The sequence below is a fragment of the Pelobates fuscus genome, unplaced genomic scaffold (genome assembly GCF_036172605.1).
Source record: "Pelobates fuscus isolate aPelFus1 unplaced genomic scaffold, aPelFus1.pri scaffold_58, whole genome shotgun sequence".
NCBI classification, from domain to species: Eukaryota; Metazoa; Chordata; class Amphibia; order Anura; family Pelobatidae; genus Pelobates; species Pelobates fuscus.
In genome coordinates, this window is record NW_026961890.1 from 74122 (window position 1) to 92954 (window position 18833).

General features: G+C 42.8%; 1 protein-coding gene across 1 annotated transcript in view; it reads left to right on the top strand.

The window, feature by feature from the left end:
* PLOD1 (procollagen-lysine,2-oxoglutarate 5-dioxygenase 1) overlaps window positions 1–17892 on the top strand; it is a 58955-nt gene extending 41063 nt beyond the window's left edge. Inside the window, exons 18-19 of the mRNA XM_063440676.1 lie at window positions 9615–9740; window positions 17278–17892. Coding sequence (XP_063296746.1) covers window positions 9615–9740; window positions 17278–17433 — 282 coding nt within the window. The 3' untranslated portion in view covers window positions 17434–17892. The remainder of the gene's footprint in view (window positions 1–9614; window positions 9741–17277) is intronic.
* Window positions 17893–18833: the final 941 nt, after the last annotated feature.

Consider the following 18833-nt stretch of genomic DNA (forward strand, 5'->3'; position numbering starts at 1 on the left):
ATAGTCTTTAAAGTGCAATATGTCCAGGGGCCATAGTCAGCGGGCAGGAGGCTAGCAGCCAGGCCTCTCCAGTTCACAGTGGCGAAGCTGGTTTCGCCACATTTCTCCCCTTGGCCAATTAGACTAACAGGGTACCTGACTTTCTGCCGGTCAGTGCCCTGGTTAGTCCAGCAACCCACCCACAAAACAGAAATAACAGAGCAGCCCACCCACACTAACCGGTTACTACATCTGGGTGAGGAAGGATTTTGTCCAAGTTCTGGTGTTTCACCACTGCTGGGTGGGAGACGGGTAGGCTGCCTTGGTGGGTTGCTGAGGGGGCAGAGACCAGCGGTACTCTGTCCTGTTGCCAGCACTACCACGGGAGTAGCCTGGTGGGCGTCTGGTTGCTGGAGACTGGCTGTCTCCCCTTTAGGTGCGCAGCTCGACTGCCGGAGGGGGAGACCGACTGTCTCCCCTTTGGATCCATCACACTGAGGCTGGGGAACAGGACCGACCGTCCCTATCCCTTGTGCTGTAAGTGCAGAGACTACGGTCCCATCTGCACAGTTGTGGGGCTTAACATCTCCCCTTGGTGGGTTAGGTTGCCGTGGGAGAGAGGGTGTAACAAGTTCCTCTCTCTGGATGGCAAACTGCCGCTGGGGAGAAAGGATGGCACCTTCTGCTCCCTGGGGTACACACTGCCGCTGGGGAGGAAGGATTGCACCTTCTGCTCCCTGAGGTACACACTGCCGCTGGGGAGGGAGGACAAAGCTCTCCTCTCCCTTCACCTCACACTGCCTTCCTGGCACATCACTTTGTTGCTGGGGGGCAGGAACAACAACCTCTGCCCCCTGTAACTCAGCCTGCCGCTGGGGAGGATGGACGACACCATCAGCTCCCGGAGACACACACTGCCGCTGGGGAGGAAGGACTGCACCTTCTGCTCCCTGGGGCACACACTGCCGCTGGGGAGGGAGGACGCTGCTCTCCTCTCCCTTCCCTTCACACTGCCTTCTTGGCATATCACTTTGCTGCTGGGGGGCAGGAACAACAACCTCTGCCCCCTGTAACTCAGCCTGCCGCTGGGGAGGATGGACGACACCATCAGCTCCCGGAGACACACACTGCCGCTGGGGAGGGAGGACGCTGCTCTCCTCTCCCTTTACTTCACACTGCCTTCCTGGCATATCACTTTTCTGCTGGGGGGCAGGAACAACAACCTCTGCCCCCTGTAACTCAGCCTGCCGCTGGGGAGGAAGGACGACACCTTCATCTCCCTGGGACACACACTGCCGCTGGGGAGGAAGGACGGCACCTTCAGCTCCCTGAGATACAATCTGCCGCTGGGGAGGAAGGACGACACCTTTAGCTCCCTGGGACTTACTCTGCCGCTGGGGAGGATGGACGACACCATCAGCTCCCTGGGTTACACACTGCCGCTGGGGATCTGGGCCGACTGCCCAGCATCCCTGTAGGGCCGGTAGAGAGACCTCGGTCCCATCTCCACCTGCCTGTTGTGGTTCCTCACAGGACCAATCTATGAGGACCCCTACTTCGGGTTCTTCCTGCCACCTCGGGGGGGGGCGGCTAACCTTCTCGGATGCAGCCTCTACTCTGCTGCTGTACCACTCTTCCTGCTCATCATACTCTTCGTCCATCTTTGAGTTTTGCTCAGCCATGACCTGGTTCCAGATCCCCTGGAATGTGTCCATGGATATATAACCCCCATACTGGGCCACTTGCTGCCTCACCTTGGCCATAAAATCATCTTCAGCGTCAGAGCCTTCCATACTTGTCTGCTCCAAGTCGCTGGATACCTCTGCTGCCAGGGGCGCTGCACGAATGCTAACGTTGCCCTCAATTTGTAACTCCAAGGAATTGGTGTTCTGTAGCTGTCCTTCTGGCTGTGGGAACAATCCCACCGCTGCCACCAATTGTAACGGACCGTTTCAGCATGAAAGGGGAAAAATGCGTTTAGGCGATAATCCCCTTTTCCATAGACAGGCACAGCTACTGCAGAACATCAGAACTCACGAGCTGGATACGAAATAACACTCCGAACTGGAACAGCTGAACAAGAAAAGCATACAATCGGCTTACACTCTTGGCAGTCAGCTTACAATCCAATCCCCCCCAAGAACGAGACGACACTTCATTTTGAGGGTTAAGCAGGAACTCAAGACTGGGACACCCAGTCTGGCTTTTATTACCAACAAGTACATACAGGACACTCCCAGGGGGAGGATGAAATTAACCAATCACATGGATGTACCTCCCACACATTTCCTCCCCTTAGATTAACACTTAACACAATTATACTGTACACCTTTTTCCCCAATTCCTGGATGTACCCCAAATACATATGCTACACCTCCAAAACAGGTATCCCCTGATAGCCCTTATTCAGGGGGACAACATATGCAAGAATCAGCCCATTCGGATAAATGGTTCAGGAGTTATGGAACTTTAAAGTATTGACCGACCGCATGGGTAAAGTATCCGAAAACAGTTCCATGCATTTTGGCCCTGCGGTCGGTCACAAACAAGGGAATGAAAACAGGCGAATTGCCTGTGTTATAGAGCCTGGAGAGGGTTTGAATGAATTCCCTTGTTTGTGGGGTTCTTTCTACCGAACGGGGGGTCATTCGGTAGTTTCCATACGAATTTCTGGAAGTATGGAGGTCTCAGCGGTGTTTGCCTAGTCAAGTGTCCGATTTCAGTTCCAGACACTCGACGGCAAAACACCGCTGTTCGGTAGTTAAAGATGGCCGCCGCCACGTGGTTGTTTCCTGAATGGCGGCCACCCAGAGGACACAGAACACATTACATGATTGCCAATTACCCGTTTGCAACATTGTTGCAAACGGTAATTGGAGGCACACTTAATCCTGGGTGGTCTGGTTGTTCGGTAGTTTCCTCAATACAATGAATGGAGTGATTCTACCGAACAATCAGAGGAAGGCTGCATATATATATATATAACCCAGGTTAACTGCATACATAAATACATATACAATATACAGGCAGTACAATAGGATATGCTTCACAGTCTTAAAGGGACAGTAGTCCCAAAATGTCCATTGCTGATTTTAAAGGGCCAGTAGCAGCAATATAAATTAGTACATGCCCAAATATAGTCTTTAAAGTGCAATATGTCCAGGGGCCATAGTCAGCGGGCAGGAGGCTAGCAGCCAGGCCTCTCCAGTTCACAGTGGCGAAGCTGGTTTCGCCACATACTGTATGCTATAACTCTCTGTATACTGTATGCTATAACTCTCTGTATACTGTATGCTATAACTCTCTGTATGCTGTATGCTATAACTCTCTGTATACCGTATCCTATAACTCTCGGTATACTGTATGCTATAACTCTCTGTATACTGTATGCTATAACTCTCTGTATACTGTATGCTATAACTCTCTGTATACTGTATGCTATAACTCTCTGTATACTGTATGCTATAACTCTCTGTGTACCGTATCCTATAACTCTCTGTATACTGTATCCTATAACTCTCTGTATACTGTATGCTATAACTCTCTGTATACTGTATGCTATAACTCTCTGTATACTGTATCCTATAACTCTCTGTATACTGTATCCTATAACTCTCTGTATACTGTATGCTATAACTCTCTGTATGCTATAACTCTCTGTATACTGTATGATATAGCTCTCTGTATGCTGTATGCTATAACTCTCTGTATACTGTATGCTATAACTCTCTGTATACTGTATGATATAACTCTCTGTATACTGTATGCTATAACTCTCTGTATACTGTATGCTATAACTCTCTGTATACTGTATAATATAACTCTCTGTATACTGTATGCTATAACTCTCTGTATACTGTATGATATAACTCTCTGTATACTGTATGCTATAACTCTCTGTATGCTGTATGCTATAACTCTCTGTATACCGTATCCTATAACTCTCTGTATACTGTATGCTATAACTCTCTGTATACTGTATGCTATAACTCTCTGTATACTGTATGCTATAACTCTCTGTATGCTGTATGCTATAACTCTCTGTATACCGTATCCTATAACTCTCGGTATACTGTATGCTATAACTCTCTGTATACTGTATGCTATAACTCTCTGTATACTGTATGCTATAACTCTCTGTATACTGTATGCTATAACTCTCTGTATACTGTATGCTATAACTCTCTGTGTACCGTATCCTATAACTCTCTGTATACTGTATGCTATAACTCTCTGTATACTGTATGCTATAACTCTCTGTATACTGTATGCTATAACTCTCTGTATACTGTATGCTATAACTCTCTGTATACCGTATCCTATAACTCTCTGTATACTGTATCCTATAACTCTCTGTATACTGTATGCTATAACTCTCTGTATACTGTATCCTATAACTCTCTGTATACTGTATCCTATAACTCTCTGTGTACCGTATCCTATAACTCTCTGTATACCGTATCCTATAACTCTCTGTATACTGTATGCTATAACTCTCTGTATACTGTATCCTATAACTCTCTGTATACTGTATGCTATAACTCTCTGTATACTGTATGATATAACTCTCTGTATACTGTATGCTATAACTCTCTGTATACTGTATGCTATAACTCTCTGTATACTGTATGCTATAACTCTCTGTATACTGTATGCTATAACTCTCTGTATACTGTATGCTATAACTCTCTGTGTACCGTATCCTATAACTCTCTGTATACCGTATCCTATAACTCTCTGTATACTGTATCCTATAACTCTCTGTATACTGTATGCTATAACTCTCTGTATCCTATAACTCTCTGTATACTGTATGCTATAACTCTCTGTATACTGTATGCTATAACTCTCTGTATACTGTATGCTATAACTCTCTGTATACTGTATGCTATAACTCTCTGTATACTGTATGCTATAACTCTCTGTATGCTGTATGCTATAACTCTCTGTATACTGTATCCTATAACTCTCTGTATACTGTATCCTATAACTCTCTGTATACTGTATGATATAACTCTCTGTATACTGTATGCTATAACTCTCTGTATACTGTATCCTATAACTCTCTGTATACTGTATGCTATAACTCTCTGTATACTGTATGCTATAACTCTCTTTATACTGTATGCTATAACTCTCTGTATACTGTATGCTATAACTCTCTGTATACTGTATGCTATAACTCTCTGTATACTGTATGCTATAACTCTCTGTATACTGTATCCTATAACTCTCTGTATACTGTATCCTATAACTCTCTGTATACTGTATGCTATAACTCTCTGTATACTGTATGATATAACTCTCTGTATACTGTATGCTATAACTCTCTGTATACTGTATGCTATAACTCTCTGTATACTGTATCCTATAACTCTCTGTATACTGTATGCTATAACTCTCTGTATACTGTATCCTATAACTCTCTGTATACTGTATGCTATAACTCTCTGTATACTGTATGATATAACTCTCTGTATACTGTATCCTATAACTCTCTGTATACTGTATGCTATAACTCTCTGTATACTGTATGCTATAACTCTCTGTATACTGTATCCTATAACTCTCTGTATACCGTATGCTATAACTCTCTGTATACTGTATGCTATAACTCTCTGTATACTGTATCCTATAACTCTCTGTATACTGTATGCTATAACTCTCTGTATACTGTATGCTATAACTCTCTGTATACTGTATGATATAACTCTCTGTATACTGTATGCTATAACTCTCTGTATACTGTATGCTATAACTCTCTGTATACTGTATGCTATAACTCTCTGTATACTGTATGATATAACTCTCTGTATACTGTATCCTATAACTCTCTGTATACTGTATGCTATAACTCTCTGTATACTGTATGATATAACTCTCTGTATACTGTATGCTATAACTCTCTGTATACTGTATCCTATAACTCTCTGTATACTGTATGCTATAACTCTCTGTATACTGTATGATATAACTCTCTGTATACTGTATCCTATAACTCTCTGTATACTGTATGCTATAACTCTCTGTATACTGTATGATATAACTCTCTGTATACTGTATGATATAACTCTCTGTATACTGTATGCTATAACTCTCTGTATACTGTATGCTATAACTCTCTGTATACTGTATGCTATAACTCTCTGTATACCGTATCCTATAACTCTCTGTATACTGTATGCTATAACTCTCTGTATACTGTATGCTATAACTCTCTGTATACTGTATGCTATAACTCTCTGTATACTGTATGCTATAACTCTCTGTATACTGTATGCTATAACTCTCGGTATGCTGTATGCTATAACTCTCTGTATACTGTATGCTATAACTCTCTGTATACTGTATGATATAACTCTCTGTATACTGTATGCTATAACTCTCTGTATACTGTATGCTATAACTCTCTGTGTACTGTATGCTATAACTCTCTGTATACTGTATCCTATAACTCTCTGTATACTGTATGCTATAACTCTCTGTATACTGTATGCTATAACTCTCTGTATACTGTATGCTATAACTCTCTGTATACTGTATGCTATAACTCTCTGTATACTGTATCCTATAACTCTCTGTATGCTGTATGCTATAACTCTCTGTATACTGTATGCTATAACTCTCTGTATACTGTATGCTATAACTCTCTGTATACTGTATGCTATAACTCTCTGTATACTGTATCCTATAACTCTCGGTATACTGTATGCTATAACTCTCTGTATACCGTATCCTATAACTCTCTGTATACTGTATGCTATAACTCTCTGTATACTGTATGCTATAACTCTCTGTATACTGTATCCTATAACTCTCGGTATACTGTATGCTATAACTCTCTGTATACTGTATCCTATAACTCTCTGTATACTGTATGCTATAACTCTCTGTATACTGTATGCTATAACTCTCTGTATACTGTATCCTATAACTCTCTGTATACTGTATGCTATAACTCTCTGTATACTGTATGCTATAACTCTCTGTATACTGTATGCTATAACTCTCTGTATACTGTATGCTATAACTCTCGGTATACTGTATGCTATAACTCTCTGTATACTGTATCCTATAACTCTCTGTATACTGTATGCTATAACTCTCTGTATACTGTATGCTATAACTCTCTGTATACCGTATCCTATAACTCTCTGTATACTGTATTATATAACTCTCTGTATACTGTATCCTATAACTCTCTGTATACTGTATGCTATAACTCTCTGTATACCGTATCCTATAACTCTCTGTATACCGTATCCTATAACTCTCGGTATGCTATAACTCTCTGTATGCTATAACTCTCTTTATACTGTATGCTATAACTCTCCGTATACTGTATCCTATAACTCTCTGTATACTGTATCCTATAACTCTCTGTATACTGTATCCTATAACTCTCTTTATACTGTATGCTATAACTCTCTGTATACTGTATGCTATAACTCTCTGTATACTGTATGCTATAACTCTCGGTATACTGTATCCTATAACTCTCTGTATACTGTATCCTATAACTCTCTTTATACTGTATGCTATAACTCTCTGTATACTGTATCCTATAACTCTCTGTATGCTGTATGCTATAACTCTCTGTATACTGTATGCTATAACTCTCTGTATACTGTATGCTATAACTCTCTGTATACTGTATGCTATAACTCTCTGTATACTGTATCCTATAACTCTCGGTATACTGTATGCTATAACTCTCTGTATACCGTATCCTATAACTCTCTGTATACTGTATGCTATAACTCTCTGTATACTGTATGCTATAACTCTCTGTATACTGTATCCTATAACTCTCGGTATACTGTATGCTATAACTCTCTGTATACTGTATCCTATAACTCTCTGTATACTGTATGCTATAACTCTCTGTATACTGTATGCTATAACTCTCTGTATACTGTATCCTATAACTCTCTGTATACTGTATGCTATAACTCTCTGTATACTGTATGCTATAACTCTCTGTATACTGTATGCTATAACTCTCTGTATACTGTATCCTATAACTCTCGGTATACTGTATGCTATAACTCTCTGTATACTGTATCCTATAACTCTCTGTATACTGTATGCTATAACTCTCTGTATACTGTATGCTATAACTCTCTGTATACCGTATCCTATAACTCTCTGTATACTGTATTATATAACTCTCTGTATACTGTATCCTATAACTCTCTGTATACTGTATGCTATAACTCTCCGTATACCGTATCCTATAACTCTCTGTATACCGTATCCTATAACTCTCGGTATGCTATAACTCTCTGTATGCTATAACTCTCTTTATACTGTATGCTATAACTCTCCGTATACTGTATCCTATAACTCTCTGTATACTGTATCCTATAACTCTCTGTATACTGTATCCTATAACTCTCTTTATACTGTATGCTATAACTCTCTGTATACTGTATGCTATAACTCTCTGTATACTGTATGCTATAACTCTCGGTATACTGTATCCTATAACTCTCTGTATACTGTATCCTATAACTCTCTTTATACTGTATGCTATAACTCTCGGTATACTGTATGCTATAACTCTATACTGTATCCTATAACTCTCTGTATACTGTATGCTATAACTCTCTGTATACTGTATACTATAACTCTCTGTATACTGTATACTATAACTCTCTGTATACTGTATCCTATGACTCTCTGTATACTGTATCCTATGACTCTCTGTATACTGTATAATATGACTGTATACTGTATTATATGACTCTGTATACTGTATTATATAACTCTCTGTATACTGTATCCTATAACTCTCTGTATACTGTATTATATGACTCTCTGTATACTGTATCCTATAACTCTCTGTATACTGTAACCTATAACTCTCTGTATACTGTATTATATGACTCTGTATACTGTATCCTATAACTCTCTTTATACTGTATGCTATAACTCTCGGTATACTGTATGCTATAACTCTCTTTATACTGTATGCTATAACTCTCTGTATACTGTATCCTATAACTCTCGGTATACTGTATCCTATAACTCTCTGTATACTGTATCCTATAACTCTCTTTATACTGTATGCTATAACTCTCGGTATACTGTATCCTATAACTCTCTTTATACTGTATGCTATAACTCTCTGTATACTGTATCCTATAACTCTCTGTATACTGTATCCTATAACTCTCTTTATACTGTATGCTATAACTCTCGGTATACTGTATGCTATAACTCTATACTGTATCCTATAACTCTCTGTATACTGTATGCTATAACTCTCTGTATACTGTATACTATAACTCTCTGTATACTGTATCCTATGACTCTCTGTATACTGTATCCTATGACTCTCTGTATACTGTATAATATGACTGTATACTGTATTATATGACTCTGTATACTGTATAATATGACTCTCTGTATACTGTATCCTATAACTCTCTGTATACTGTATTATATGACTCTCTGTATACTGTATCCTATAACTCTCTGTATACTGTAACCTATAACTCTCTGTATACTGTATTATATGACTCTCGGTATACTGTATTATATGACTCTGTATACTGTATTATATGACTCTGTATACTGTATTATATGACTCTCTGTATACTGTATCCTGTAATATATATCTGTCTATACAGGCGCAGTTTGATTTGGCCTTTGTGGTGCGATACAAACCAGATGAACAGCCCTCACTCATGCCGCACCACGATGCCTCCACCTTCACTATAAACATCGCTCTAAACAGCGCTGGCACGGATTACGAGGTTAGTAGCTGGGCGTGATGATTAGGGAAATAGTTATCTGTTTGAACGTGAATTAATTTTAAAAGTGGAGCCATCACTATGGATACAAGTAAAATGTTCCACTTTCAGAACTCTGTGAGCACCAAGTCTATATTAGATCTGTATCACCTTCTAAGCTGTCTCCATTAATCAGGCTTCCTTCTATCGAACTGTCAGTGCCGCAATCACCATGGGCACACTTCCTCAGCTAAATGTTAAGTTACAGATGGTGCTAAAAGGAAAACGTTAGGTTTACACGTTCCCCTTCATAAGAATGTATAGCTCTCCTTATATAGAGGTAGGTATTCACTACTTACAGGCTGCTCCATAAAATGCTAGGTTTTTTTGTCATTGGTAAATGTCCATCTGATTCCCATACTGTTCCCAAGCAGACCCACCTTTGTTAATTAAATGGAGATTAGCCCAGTGTAGGTAGGGCAGGCGGTATCAGAACAAATTAAAGTGGCACATCTAGGCAGTGACATTGTGTAGACCCAGCACAGCAAAACACACCTACTTAGGCTCAAAATGAGGTGGTAAGAAAGAAATGAGTTCGATTCCCAGCAAGGGGAAAAGACCTCATGTGTGTCCGGGGGCGGCCAGAATAGGGGGTAACCCTTACACAATTGTATGAAAAATTAGAGAAGCAGACCTGGTGGGTCAGAAAAAATTGGGCGCCCCCTTGTGGGGATCTATGCATATGTACAGAGGATAAAGCGTAACCTTTAATGAATGCTGTATAAAAAGGTATAGTAACCTATGATAAGATCGCAAATAAGCGATAAACAAAAAGGAAAAAATAAAACAAATATATGGGAGGTTATACTAGAGAAAAAACACACACACGTTAGATGGGGTGAAGTGTACCCAAATTGAGTTCCCTGGAGGACACTTCAATGATCCCCCTAATGGGAAAAAATAATTCTCAAGTGCACTAGTAACTCAGATTCAGTGATATTGTGTAGCACCCTCCAGTCAGTACCCAAAAATCGAACCCACCAAACCGGGGTCAATGAGGGTAGATGGAGTAGTAAAAAACCTGCGTACTCAGGAGAGGGCTGTAGCAATGGGAATAACAAAACGAGGTATGTTAAGTAATAACACACTGTCCAGAAAAAATACAGTGTAACTGAGACAGTGATCTGGTTGTTAGAGCCTAACCTCCAGTGGCCAGGGGAACGGAACTGTGGGAGAGAGAGAATCAAGCTGTGCTGAACAGAATTCCCCACCCCCGCCCCCTGCGTCCCTTCAACCTTGCTGCCTCTGGGGTGACTGTCTCACAATCCAGACTGCTAGTATATCTCGTGAAGTCAAACCTTCATTGCTAACTAAAACTTTGCCTCAAGCAAAGCAATAGGGAATAACAGAATAAGGTGTTTAAATAATGTGATAACTCACTGTCCAGGATATATACAATGTTGCTGTGACAGTGATCTGGTAATCAGAGCCTAACCTCCAGTGGCCTAGGGAACAGAACTGTGGGAGAGAGAGAATCAACTGTGCTGAACAGAGTTCCCCACCCCAACCCCATACGTCCTTTCCCTCTTGCTGCCTCTGAGGTGACTATCTCATAATCCAGCTTTCCAGTATCACTCGTGTAAAACACCCTTAATTGCTAACTGAGTCTTTGCCGAGAGCAATGGCACCGGATAACCTCCCTGCCTGCCTGACACGTGTTTCGGCGCCTCTATCTGCGCCTTCTTCGGAGGCTTAACCAAAATGGTATCGAGCTCGGGGGGCTCCTTAAATAGCCCCTAACCTGTGGGCGTGTACTATAGTGTCCGCGCCAAAATGGCCGGACTCAGACAAGCCTCTCCCCCTCATGACGTGCTGTGATGTGATTGGGTTATGCTAATGAGGCCTGATTAACCCCTCAAGTGCCCACCCCATATCGTGGAGAAAATGGGATCGTGATGGGGGAAATCGTAGGACCAATAGTAGTAACTCCTATGTTAGGATAAACCCAAGGTTCAGCACGGCAATAGGTAAAGTGGCTACTGTGACTGCTATAAGTCACAGTATTGCAGCGTGAAGGGAGGGAAAGGTGGACATACCACTACCGTTTGGCCCAGTCACTTACTGGCTAGCGCGAGCCGTTAATGAATATTATATTAGCGTTGGGACCAGGGCAGTGGTAACCACACGGCGCATCCACTGGGGTAGACAGCCGGGTGGAATTACTAATGACTGTCTACTAGGTTCGTGGATGTCCCTCTCTCTATAATTGCAAATATAGAGTGAATTCACGCATGTAGGGGGGTGCTTGCCTGTATGCGCAAAGGATTAAGATGGACCCCTGATGCTACAGAAAAGGATGAGCATACCAAATGGAAATAATAATAACGATAACTAAAGTATATACAGTCATAATAAAGAAAAAATTGGAAATATATGTACATATATGGTTTAATCATGAAATGATGATCTTGGTGTGGTTTATTTTTCAATAAAGGGAGTAAATGTGAATCCCTCGTTTAATCCATTGGGGGCCAAAGTTTTGAATCTGTAGATCCAGAAGCACTCTCTTTTGAGCAACATCTGATCCAAGTCCCCTCCTCTACGGCCTACAGTCACCTTTTCACTACCTGCGAACATCACTCCCTTGGAATCACCAGAGTGTTGGCTTCTTATGTGTCTTGCCACAGGAGTATCCCTCAGACTTCTCACGGAGTGTATATGCTCCATAATGCGTCTCTTGAAGGGGCGGATTGTTTTGCCCACATATCTGAGACCGCACGTGCATATCAGGAGATATACTATACCTTTGGTGCAGCAATTAAAAAATTGCTTAACACTGCAGGCTACTTGATCACACGAGTCCTTGAGATGTTTGGAGTCTCTACAAATGTAGCTGCATGCCACGCACTTGCCACATTTGTACGTGCCCTGTAAAGATAGCCAGTTACCCCCGGCTTTTCCAGAGGATAAATGGCTTGGTACCAGTGTCTCCTTAAGATTTTTCCCTCGCCTTGCTGTAAGGGATACATAGGGGGTGACTGCTCCTTTGAAGTGGGGATCTTGTGATATGAGTGGCCAAAACCTCCCTAGTATCTTTTTCGCCTGATCCCAGCCTGAGTCGAAATTTGCAATACAGCGGATCGGCGCTTGCTCATTGAGAGTCACTTTGTCTTGGAGAAGGTCCAATCTATCGCTGTGTAGGGCCCTCTGGTATGCCTGCTTCAGACAGCGATTAGGATAACCCCTTTCCTTAAACCTAAGTCTAAGGACTTTAGCCTGAGTAATGAACTCCTCCAGGTTTGAACAGTTCCTCCTGAGCCGGAGATACTGCCCTACAGGAATACCTCTCTTTAATGTAGTCGGGTGATGACTTTCCCATCTCAGCATAGTGTTGGTGGATGTAGGTTTCCTGTATGCAAAATGACGTGGGAATCTGGTTGGTCCTCACTGCAGAGGAAATGATGGCAATTCTTTGTGAATCTTCTTTCTGTTAAGTGTGGACACTGTAACGGACCGTTTCAGCATAAAAGGGGAAAAATGCGTTTAGGCGATAATCCCCTTTTCCATAGACAGGCACAGCTACTGCAGAACATCAGAACTCACGAGCTGGATACGAAATAACACTCCGAACTGGAACAGCTGAACAAGAAAAGCATACAATCGGCTTACACTCTTGGCAGTCAGCTTACAATCCAATCCCCCCCAAGAACGAGACGACACTTCATTTTGAGGGTTAAGCAGGAACTCTGGACTGGCTCATCCAGCCTGGCTTTTATTTCCAACTCACACATACAGGCCACACCCAGGGGGAGGCATAAAAGAACCAATGACATAGATGTTACCTCCCACACATCCCCTCTCCTTAGTGTGACACATAATCCCATTATGCATACAGTGTAAAATATACTTTTACACAACTTTCATAACTTTAAAACCATACATCACATTCACATAAAAATACATATCCACAATCAATCCATTCAGGGGAACAACATATTAAAAAATGGCATGGATCCGACCAGGGGTTTAGAAGTTACTAAAAGTATCTTTTGGGCCTTGGCTTGCAGCATGGCACAATCTGGCCCAAACAGAAGTAAAACATCTCCCACAATGCATCCCGGCTTCCTCCCTTCTGCCCTGGAGATAATTGGAGAAGTAATCCAATTATCTAGGACTAGAGTCAGACTCCATTAACCACATGGTTGCAAAAAGACAGTAAAAGACATAAAATTACATACTGATAAATTTAACACATAAAACACACATTTCTACATATCCCCAGTTTAACTGAACACATAAATACCTACATAATATTTAAGACAGTATTACTGTGATATGTTACAAAGTCTTAAAGGGACATTAGTCCCAAAAGTCCCAATATGTCCATCGCTGATTTTAAAGGGCCAGTAGCAGCAATATAAATTATTACATGCCCAAATATAGTCTTTAAAGTGCAATATGTCCAGGGGCCATAGTCAGCGGGCAGGAGGCTAGCAGCCAGGCTTCTCCAGCCCACAGTGGCGAAGTTGGTTTCGCCACAATTCTCCCCTTTACCAATTAGACTAACAGGGTATCTGACCTCCTGCCGGTCAGTGCCCTGGTTAGTCCAGCAACCCACCCACAGAACAGAAGTAGTAGAGCAGCCCACCCATAATAAACAGTTACCACACCTGGGTGAGGGAGAATTTTGTCCAAGTTCAGGTGCCTCCCCACGGCTGGGTGAGAGACGGATAGGCTGCCTTGGTGGGTTGCTGAGGGGGCAGAGACCAGCGGTACTCTGTCCTGTTGCCAGCACTACCACGGGAGTAGTCTGGTGGGAGCCTGGCTGCTGGAGACCGACTGTCTCCCCTTTAGATATATCGCTCTGTGGCTGGGGGACAGGACCGACCGTCCCTACCCCTGGGGCTGTAAGTGCAGAGACTACGGTCCCATCTGCACAGATGTGGGGCTTAACATCTCCCCTTGGTGGGTTAGGCTGCCGCTGGAGAGAGGGTGTAACAAGCTCCTCTCTCTGGACGGTAAACTGCCGCTGGGGAGGGGGGTTAGCAGGCTCCTCTCCCTGCCACTCTCTCTGCTGGTGGAAAGGGGGACCAGCTGTCTCCCCTTTCATTCTCTTGTCCGGCTGCTGGGGTGCGAGACTGACTGTCTCTGCTCCCTGCAGGACACACTGCCGCTGGGGAGGATGGACGACACCATCAGCTCCCTGGGATACACACTGCCGCTGGGGAGGAAGGGCGACACCTTCTGCTCCCTGGGACACACACTGCCGCTGGGGAGGGAGGATGCTGCTCTCCTCTCCCTTCGCTTCACACTGCCGTCTTGGCATCTCACTTTGCTGCTGGGGGGCAGGAACAACAACCTCTGCCCCCTGTAACTCAGCCTGCCGCTGGGGAGGAAGGACTGCACCTTCGGCTCCCTTGGACACACACGGCTGCTGGGGAGGATGGACGACACCATCAGCTCCCTGGGGCACACATTGCCGCTGGGGAGGGAGGACGCTGCTCTCCTCTCCCTTCCCTTCACACTGCCTTCTTGGCATATCACTTTGCTGCTGGGGGGCAGGAACAACAACCTCTGCCCCCTGTAACTCAGCCTGCCGCTGGGGAGGAAGGACTGCACCTTCGGCTCCTTTGGACACACACGGCTGCTGGGGAGGATGGACGACACCATCAGCTCCCTGGGGCACACATTGCCGCTGGGGAGGGAGGACGCTGCTCTCCTCTCCCTTCACTTCACACTGCCTTCTTGGCATCTCACTTTGCTGCTGGGGGGCAGGAACAACAACCTCTGCCCCCTGTAACTCAGCCTGCCGCTGGGGAGGAAGGACTGCACCTTCGGCTCCCTTGGACACACACGGCTGCTGGGGAGGATGGACGACACCATCAGCTCCCTGGGCCACACATTGCCGCTGGGGAGGGAGGACTGCAAACCCCCTGGCCCGCTCTGATTCCCACGGCAAGTACTCTCGCACTGCTTGCTTCACACGCTGTACTATATCCTCTGAGATGTTGGGTCCGCATAAAGCCAGTATCTTGGTGACCTCTCTGTCATACGCCTCTTGAGTGTAGCTGGGTGCCATGCTTGCTCTGCTGCAGTTGGTTCCTTGTAGATAGGGGCGCTGTACGGGTACTGGCGTTGCCCTCACTTTGTAATCCAGGAATGGTGTTGTCTGTAGCTGTCCCTCTGGTTGTAGGAACGATCCCGCCGCTTGCCACCAATTGTAACGGACCGTTTCAGCATAAAAGGGGAAAAATGCGTTTAGGCGATAATCCCCTTTTCCATAGACAGGCACAGCTACTGCAGAACATCAGAACTCACGAGCTGGATACGAAATAACACTCCGAACTGGAACAGCTGAACAAGAAAAGCATACAATCGGCTTACACTCTTGGCAGTCAGCTTACAATCCAATCCCCCCCAAGAACGAGACGACACTTCATTTTGAGGGTTAAGCAGGAACTCTGGACTGGCTCATCCAGCCTGGCTTTTATTTCCAACTCACACATACAGGCCACACCCAGGGGGAGGCATAAAAGAACCAATGACATAGATGTTACCTCCCACACATCCCCTCTCCTTAGTGTGACACATAATCCCATTATGCATACAGTGTAAAATATACTTTTACACAACTTTCATAACTTTAAAACCATACATCACATTCACATAAAAATACATATCCACAATCAATCCATTCAGGGGAACAACATATTAAAAAATGGCATGGATCCGACCAGGGGTTTAGAAGTTACTAAAAGTATCTTTTGGGCCTTGGCTTGCAGCATGGCACAATCTGGCCCAAACAGAAGTAAAACATCTCCCACAATGCATCCCGGCTTCCTCCCTTCTGCCCTGGAGATAATTGGAGAAGTAATCCAATTATCTAGGACTAGAGTCAGACTCCATTAACCACATGGTTGCAAAAAGACAGTAAAAGACATAAAATTACATACTGATAAATTTAACACATAAAACACACATTTCTACATATCCCCAGTTTAACTGAACACATAAATACCTACATAATATTTAAGACAGTATTACTGTGATATGTTACAAAGTCTTAAAGGGACATTAGTCCCAAAAGTCCCAATATGTCCATCGCTGATTTTAAAGGGCCAGTAGCAGCAATATAAATTATTACATGCCCAAATATAGTCTTTAAAGTGCAATATGTCCAGGGGCCATAGTCAGCGGGCAGGAGGCTAGCAGCCAGGCTTCTCCAGCCCACAGTGGCGAAGTTGGTTTCGCCACAGACACTGTCTGGAGACAGTCATTTTCTCCTCTGCCTGTGAATTGAGGGGGCTCTGATTCTGATCATGTATCATATTCTTAGATAGACATGTTTTTAGAAAAGTGTTTTTTGTTCTCCCACCTTCAGAAAACCCTTCTCTTTTTATTTCCCCCCTTGTGTATCCTTTCTTTCTATATATGACTCTGGGATGAAGTTACATGGTTTGCTTTGTTCCTAAGGTATACTATAAATGTGATTGTGCCCCGTGCTCACTATTTGAAAAATGTGTATTGCCTACCTGTCTCCTAACACGTGTGATTTTTACAGGGAGGAGGCTGCAATTTCCTGCGATATAATTGCTCCATCACAGCCCCAAGAAAAGGCTGGGCATTAATGCACCCAGGACGATTAACTCATTACCACGAAGGCCTCCCAGTGACAAAGGGAACTCGATACATCTCTGTTTCCTTTGTGGACCCATAAATGTCTCACTCCCCAAAAAACATTTGAAAGATTACAGTGTTACATGAATAAATGTTAAAGGAATGGATCCCACTAAAAGTCACTACAGAAGAAGATTGTCTACAGACAGGGAACGCAGCCTTTGTTAGAAAGACAGTCAAGTAATGCTGAGAAACTGGACATTTGTTGCATACACAGAAAATAAATTGACTTGCGATTCGTTCTGCCACGTTGGTACTCGCACTGTGAAAGAAAGGGCCGTGTTAAATGAGGTTATGACATCCGCGTTTAGAACAAAAACATAATATGAAACTGCTCTTTAACCCAAAGATGTGCCTTAACGAAGATTCATCATTTCAATATGTGTCCATCTTTTATTCCATGTGTCAAATGATCATTCTAACAGGAAATGCTATTTATCATAGGTGTATTTAAAGTTCTAATTCAGTTCAAATTAACTTACTATTTAAAAAACAAAAACAGGAATTGACAAGGGAATTTCAAATATTAGAACAAAATCGTTGAGATAGAAATTCTTTGAGCTACTGTTCATTTTGAATATTTTGTCCCTAAAATTTTAAATGCCCTGTCAACTCTTCCCAGTTCTCAGCCAAGTGAATAAAGCTCATTGTCTTAGTTACCTCGTAACCTACCGTAGTTTATTTCATTAATCATAGGGAATTAAAAACTGAATTACAAAATGTAGGCTAAACTAACTGAGCATTGACTACGAAATTAGTTTATTTTGGCCAACATTTTGCAATACATTTTGTATTTTATTTCAAGGGGTACTAAAGTCATTTCATTGAAGTGGTCTGGATGCAGTGTCCCAGTCCTACTTAGTCAACTTGCTGCAATGTAAAAAAAAAAAAAATGCAAAAATGACATTGCTAAGATTGCTGTCTTGACAGCCGCTAGAGGCACTGCCTGCTGGCTAACCGACTTTTGGTCACTAAACTGAAGCTGGACGTCCTCACGCTCTGCCTGAGAACATCCAGGATCAGTAAAAGCCCCACAGGAAAGCACTGCTTTGCTATGGGAGGGGCCTCATGCCCTCCCCGCGCATACACATAGATGATGTTCGAGGAGGCGGAGTGCCGACCCAATGGTAAGTGACTACATTTTTTTTTTTTTAAAACCCCATTTTATGCTGTGGGGGATACAAACCTGTATTCCTAACACTATAGAATCTCTTTCAGTTTGCTACCATTCACAGTTTAGTGAATAAAGGTTAACCCCTTAAGGACCAAACTTCTGGAATAAAAGGGAATCATGACATGTCACACATGTCATGTGTCCTTAAGGGGTTAAAGAGATCGTTATAAAATGAATAGTTCTACAATGAGTTAAATAGAATATATTTTGATTGCATAATTATAAACCTGTAAATTTGGGATTTATTTATTAATGAATTTTGAGTT